Below are 6,386 nucleotides of genomic sequence, written 5' to 3' on the forward strand. Positions count from 1 at the left end.
GCCACCATAATAGCTCAGATCACAGACAACCAGCTGTCTTACAATTACTAAAGTTACTAAAATTTGTTATTCCTGCACATTAAATAATTATTCAACACTTCAAGTATTATTCACTATTTATTTACTTCTCACATTTATTGAATTTAATCATATTCTTTTGAAGTTTAATTATTCCAGTAGGCCACATTGTGATTTCTTTTTTTCACTTCCCAAATTTAAGTCCTCTTAAAATGATAATCAAAACCTTTGTTATACCATTTAAGATATTTAATGCTTCTCACGACCTTAAAGGGGGGGTGAAATGCTATTTCATGCATACTGAGTTTTTTACACTGTTAAAGAGTTGGATTCCCATGCTAAACATGGACAAAGTTTCAAAAATTAAATTGTACGTTTGAAGGAGTATTTCTGTTCCAAAAATGCTCCTTCCGGTTTGTCACAAGTTTCGGAAAGTTTTTTTCGAGTATGGGCATGTGTGACGTCAGATGTAGCGGAATTTCCTTATACGGGTCCTAAGGGCACTTCTCCGGAAGTACGCGGGCGAGCGCGCACAACCGTAGACCAGAGAGAGAAGAGAGTGAAAGCAGTTCGCCCATCAAAGCGCTATGCTCGGCTTTAGGGAAGTCAGTGTCACCAAAGAAGTGGGTTTTTGGTTGCCAGGGCAAGACAACCCTGCACTGATTCCTAAAGAACCCAGCGCTAAGGGACCAGTGGATGGAGTTTGTTTTTCCAGAGCATCAACGGAGGTTGTGCAAGACTGTTTGTTCCCTGCATTTCGACGATGATTGTTTTATAAACAAAGCCCAGATCGACGGATTTGCAGATCGTCTAATGCTTAAGGATCGGGCAGTGACAATGATAAAGGTTCGCGGTCGTGCGTTGGAACCGGGCGGTGAGTAAAACTGTTGAACAAATGTCTGTGTGTTGTTAGCTATCGGTGCGTAAGCACAGCTTTAGCTCCGCCCACACGGCCCGCCTTCAGCCACTCGTTTTTTTCCGGGAAAGACTCAGTACAGCCTATCTTTCTTTTATAAATATAATAAAACTAAAGACTTTTTGGAGATATGAAGGATGCAATACTACTCTATAGGTACTCAAGATTAACAGGAGATTGAGTGAAAATGAGCATTTCACCCCCCCCCCCCTTTAAATTTGATACAACTGAATTAAAGGCTATTTAAGGACCTGCAGGGACCCTCAGAAAAGTTGACATTTGATGTGCACAGACAGAACCTTGAATTAATTTGATTAAAAATTAATGAAATGTGCTTTTTTTTTTTTTAGCATGGCACTGCACATAATTCATATGGATGGGGACAGTGAGTGGCCCCCAGTTTAAAATCCAAACTGGGCTCCACACCCACTGGTGAAGAGAAAGTGAAGCGCTGCAGCAGAGAGGAGAAAAACAGGAACAGCTCCATCCGTGCCAGTTGCTCCCCAAGACAAACTCTCTTTCCTGAAAATCAGATAAAATGAAGGGTAATCATAAAGGGTGTCTTTTTATGGGGGCATAATTTATGGGGTTCCGCATTGTCAATGTATATATTTGGATTACTTTAGAAGAAACAGAGTTTCCCTTTTACCTAGAGAAAAAGGTAAGAAGGCATCTCTCCTTCTGAAATTGCCCTCAGCATCCAGGAAGTGACCTGGATTAAAAGAGTGAGGCGTCTCCCACTCGGACTCATCAAACAGCACTGATGTCAAACTGCCGGTCACCATTGTGCCCTACAGAACCACAAGAGGTTTAACAAGAATAAAATTATACACACTACTCTTACTGTGCTTTAACTAATAGGCTCTGCTTAAGTTCACATTCTTAATTTAAACATCTAATGCCCACCTTTGGGATAGAGTATTTTCCTATCTGAGTATCTTCCACTGTAGCTCGGGCCAAATTTAATGGAACAATATTTCCAATCCTCTGTATCTCATGAATGACAGCATTGGTGTAAGGCATGTTGTCCTTGTCTGTTAAAGATGGCTGCCGTGACCCTCCCACAACACGATCAATCTCCTCCCGAACTTTGGCTAAAGATACAAAAATTAAGATAGTGTGAGTACGTATTACTTTTTAATATGAATGCCATTTCTCACAGTAAGCTCTCACCCTGTATCTCAGGATATTTCATCATGTAAAGGAGACCCCAGTACAGAGTGGTAGAGGTGGTCTCAGTTCCCGCTATAAACAGATCCAGAGTACAAAAGCACAAGTTCTCCACATCAAACCCAGAGGCTGTGTCCTCTTCAAGCTAAACAACACAAATGATAGGCATTTGAATTCAGTAACCATACATTCCCGTACCAGCACACTTACTGACGCCCCCCCCCTCAGAAAGGGTCTTACTTTTTCCATCTCGGCAAGAAAGCAGTCAATGTAGTCCCTTGGATTTGATGGATCGTAATCCGCTCTGTGTGCATTCACCTTTCCTTTAACAAAGCCAATCACTTCATTCCACAGAGCAAAAATTTTCTTGTGCGGTCCAGGCAGTCGGCGCATGAGCCATGGGAACATGTTATAAAGCTAAAGAAATCAAAACAAAAAGTAGATGAGCAGTGAACGAAAGCAAAGTTAAGTTGTTCAAATTAGAAAATGTTTACCAGAGCCCAGATGCTTCCTTCTAAATAAATGGCTTCATTGATGTTCTTCAACATAGACTGGAAGTCATGGTCACTGTACTCAAATCGATTTCCAAACACAAGGACACAGATCACATTTGAGACAGCGTTGTTCAGCAGTAAGCGAGGGTCAAATGGTCGACCTGGAACAGTTGTTCATGTAAATCACACTGTGCTTAAAAATTTCAAATGCAATTGTCAATTATTTTCAGTCAACAAATCTCAGTAAATACCTTGTTCATTTGAAATGGCTTCATTCATAAAGCAACACTCAAGACTGATGGATGGCTCTAAACTTTTCTTTCCCAATCCAAAGTTTCGAAGAGTTGAGAGTGCAAATCTCCTCTGATGCTTCCATTTATAGCCACTACTAACAATTAAACCTGCTCGCAAAAAAAAAAACTTTAGTTAATAGATTACTGACAATTTATGGTGAAATGCTGAACCACCAATTTAACATTCTGATATTAAACTGACCTTTGTCTCCAGTGATGTCATAAAATAAAGGTAATGTGGGACGATCAGCAAGGTTATCACCCTGTTGTGTATAGACCTCCTTTACTAGTTTATATCCATCCAACACAACAATTCTTGGTCCAAAAATTCTAAGGCTGAAAATCTTGCCGTATTTTTCTGCAAACTGCAAAATATGAAAAATCAACATATGTAGTAATAATAGTAGGTTTCAATAGTTTTTAATGTCATCTTCATTCATTTTAGTCCATTTACACTGACTAAAAATACATGTAATTTATGTGAACGAAAATAACATCGATTGAAGATAAATTAAGATAAAAAATTATGAAAACGCCAACATATCTTAGAAATAATCATAGGTTTCAATAGTTTGTAATTCTTTGTTAATTTTAGCCTATTTACTCTTACTACAATTATGTAATTTTTGTCATGAAAATAACATAAATTGAAGATTAAGCAAACATGTGACAAACTATATTAGACCAAACTTTAGCCACCATTTTCCAACATTCTGAAAAAAATCCTAACATTCATTAATTCAGACATGTTTATTAGTTTAATTCATTTAAACCATGGCTAGCTGGTTTAACTAGTTTTAGCTGGACTGTTTAACATTCCCAGTCTGACCAGTTAGAAATATAAAGTTGTCAGAACTTGAGCTCCTAAAATAATAAGTATACTGTATTATATACTATTTAGAAATACTTCATGCATTCATACTGTTAGAACTTTTGCATGTTTTGGATATTCCATTACATAGCTCATTGTTATGGCAGGAGCACCCAAACCCTGACCATGTGAACAGAACCCTTTGTCATGTGTCCATTATTTGTAATGCTGCATTCCAGACAGCTCGGAATTTGGAATTTTCCCACCTCGTTCTTGGAAATAACCTCTGGAACGCCACTCAAAGTCGGATATTCGACCTGTGAACTCAGCGTACATCGATCAACCCCGACCCGACCTCAGCGAGATGAATCATTTGACGTCACTTCCAAGATGTCGGCAAATCCTGCTTCCAATGAGCATAAACGTAAAAATACACTATTAATAATATATTTAAAATTAACTGGATCAAGCACTGTCTTTGTGAGAATAATTTTCCATGGTTCTTTATCCCCAATCTAATCTTTAAAAAATGTGACGGTCTTCATTTTTTACTTAACTGTGATTTCAAATGCACCAAACTCCAAATTAAGTTAATTAAGCTTTGGATGCGTGGAAATTGTTCAACAAAAACACATTTTTCTTCCCATTCCTGTGTTATTTGGAATAATCAATATATATTATTCAAAACCAAGACTATTACGCAATGATTTTATTAGTAGCTAAGTTTAAAGAAGGATTTTCACCATTATGCTATTTTTGTAAAGAGGAAACCGAAACAATCTTACATTTACTTTTCAGTTGTAATTATACCAAACTATTTTGGTCCCAAGTTTCTTTGTTTCTTTTTGATTAGTTTTATAAGTTTGTCACAATAACTGATATAATGGTCTTGTTTATGGATTGTGATACGGTTTATTGGATATGTAAGTTGTAATTAAAATTCTTATGTTATTTAGGAAATATCATATGGTTTTTTACCACTCTCTAATTAAATACAGAACAATCATAAAGCTGTTAAGACATCTCAGCTGTTGAAAAGGATACTTAATGTATTAGATCGATGTATGATTGATTTTTTTATATAAAATGCAGAATTTTGATTTTATTGTTTTATAGATTCAAGTGCTTATGTAAAAACAAACTTTAACATTAGACACTAAGTTTATGTAATAATACTCGTTTTTGCTTTTCGTCGGCTGTTTTCAAAGCGATTTTATGTTGTTTTATTCTGGGGTTTTTTTCCATAATTAAAAAAACACACACAAAAAAAACACAAATACCCCTCTCGTTATGTCGTGGCGACATCATGTGGACATCATGTGGTCAACATGTGAAGTGGGACATTTAAATTTGGTAATTTGAAAATCGTTATTCCAACGTCCAAACGCAGAATGAGCAGTTCAGATCATGCATTCGCCAACTATCGAAACATCGATTTTCCCAACAAGAATTGTATTTACCTCTGCAAACTGAAGATGAACCTTACTATGATCTATATGATGAAGGTCTCCTATAATCGGCAAAGACCATGGTCCAGGAGGAAAGTTCTTCGGCGCTTTATTTCTGATATAATCACTCAGCAATAAAAACACACACGAAAATATCAAAATACTTTTGATATCGATCCACTCGTAAAGCTGCAACAGGTCCATGATGACTGACATTCTGGATTGTTGTGTACGGAGCAACAAAAAAAAACTCTTTAACCGGAAGGTCGAATCCATGCGCGTCAGAAGCAAAAACAAATGTGGGTGGGTCTTCCCCATAGACTTCCCCCAGAAAAAAAATACTGGAGTACTAGACGCCATTTCCCATTGACGCCTCTTACAAATAACAAATAGAAGGTAATTTGCGGTTTGAAATTCAGACTTCTTTTGGCTATAAATCCATAGACATATCGCATGTCATTCTTCATGATTTGTTAATTCAGGTGACGCGGGTTTTAACCCTTTCTTGCTTACAGTCCACTAGAGGGGGCGACAGGATAATAAGTCTTTTCTACTCTTTCCCTGTTTGCATCAGTTTAAATGACAAATAAATGCATGAATTTCATTCATAAATAGGCCATATCTGTGTATCCACTCTCCACGCACGACGGTGTAATTTACTTCCGGGTAAAGATGTGAATGATCAGTCACATTAGACATTCTCTGGTCACATGAAATACAATAAACGTACAAATAAATAATGCAAATTAAAAACCAATCGGAAATGTCGTCCATTTTCTAATACTAGTATTTGATGACAACAATACATTTGGAAAACAAAATACAGCCATTTCTGCTTTTTTTTTTTTTTTTTTTTTTTAAACAAAAAACCAAGCTGCACCCTTTTTTAAATTAATCTTTCATTCCGAAATAGAATAATGAATGAACGAAAAAGTATACGGACCCGTAAATATTTTTAATTATTGAATGATTTTATTGTGTTTTAATGTTATATGAAATGTTACCATTAGTTATTTTCTCATTTTATGTCATCATGGAGAGAAAAAAAAAATTGAATGGTGATGAATGTCACCCGCCCAGATCAGCATAATCATCAGCAACCACGATCAGCGATCATCAAATCATCATCAAGTCATGATTCAATGGGATGACAGGTATCGCTCGCAGCCTCATCGCCCTCCACTTTTGCACAGCGCGCGGCGGATTTATATAGGGCAGACACGACCTGTGTTTCTC

The 6,386-nt window shown here is 36.9% G+C and overlaps 1 protein-coding gene across 1 annotated transcript; it reads right to left on the bottom strand.

Annotated features, from left to right (window-relative positions):
- Nucleotides 1-111: 111 nt before the first annotated feature.
- Nucleotides 112-5,427, bottom strand: LOC307168536 (cytochrome P450 2J4-like). Its single transcript, XM_079888637.1, has 9 exons — nt 5,163-5,427; nt 3,094-3,256; nt 2,850-2,999; nt 2,599-2,759; nt 2,345-2,521; nt 2,108-2,249; nt 1,841-2,028; nt 1,584-1,725; nt 112-1,456 (listed from the first exon to the last, which is right to left on the bottom strand). Exons 1-9 carry the CDS (start codon nt 5,424-5,426, stop codon nt 1,281-1,283), a joined length of 1,563 nt encoding a protein of 520 aa, XP_079744763.1. The 5' UTR covers nt 5,427; the 3' UTR covers nt 112-1,280.
- Between the last annotated feature and the right edge of the window lie 959 nt (nt 5,428-6,386).

The sequence above is a fragment of the Squalius cephalus genome, assembly GCF_949319135.1.
Source record: "Squalius cephalus genome assembly, chromosome: 12".
NCBI lineage: Eukaryota > Metazoa > Chordata > Actinopteri > Cypriniformes > Leuciscidae > Squalius > Squalius cephalus.

What these genes read in the sequence shown, in the direction of transcription:
- LOC307168536 (XM_079888637.1), bottom strand. Translation starts at nt 5,426, where the DNA reads ATGGATTCGACCTTCCGGTTAAAGAGTTTTTTTTTGTTGCTCCGTACA. An exon ending in TTCATCTTCAGTTTGCAGAG is followed by an intron (nt 3,257 to 5,162) that starts GTAAATACAATT and finishes CATATTTTGCAG; the next exon opens with TTTGCAGAAAAATACGGCAA. An exon ending in AAGGAAGCATCTGGGCTCTG is followed by an intron (nt 2,522 to 2,598) that starts GTAAACATTTTC and finishes TGATTTCTTTAG; the next exon opens with CTTTATAACATGTTCCCATG.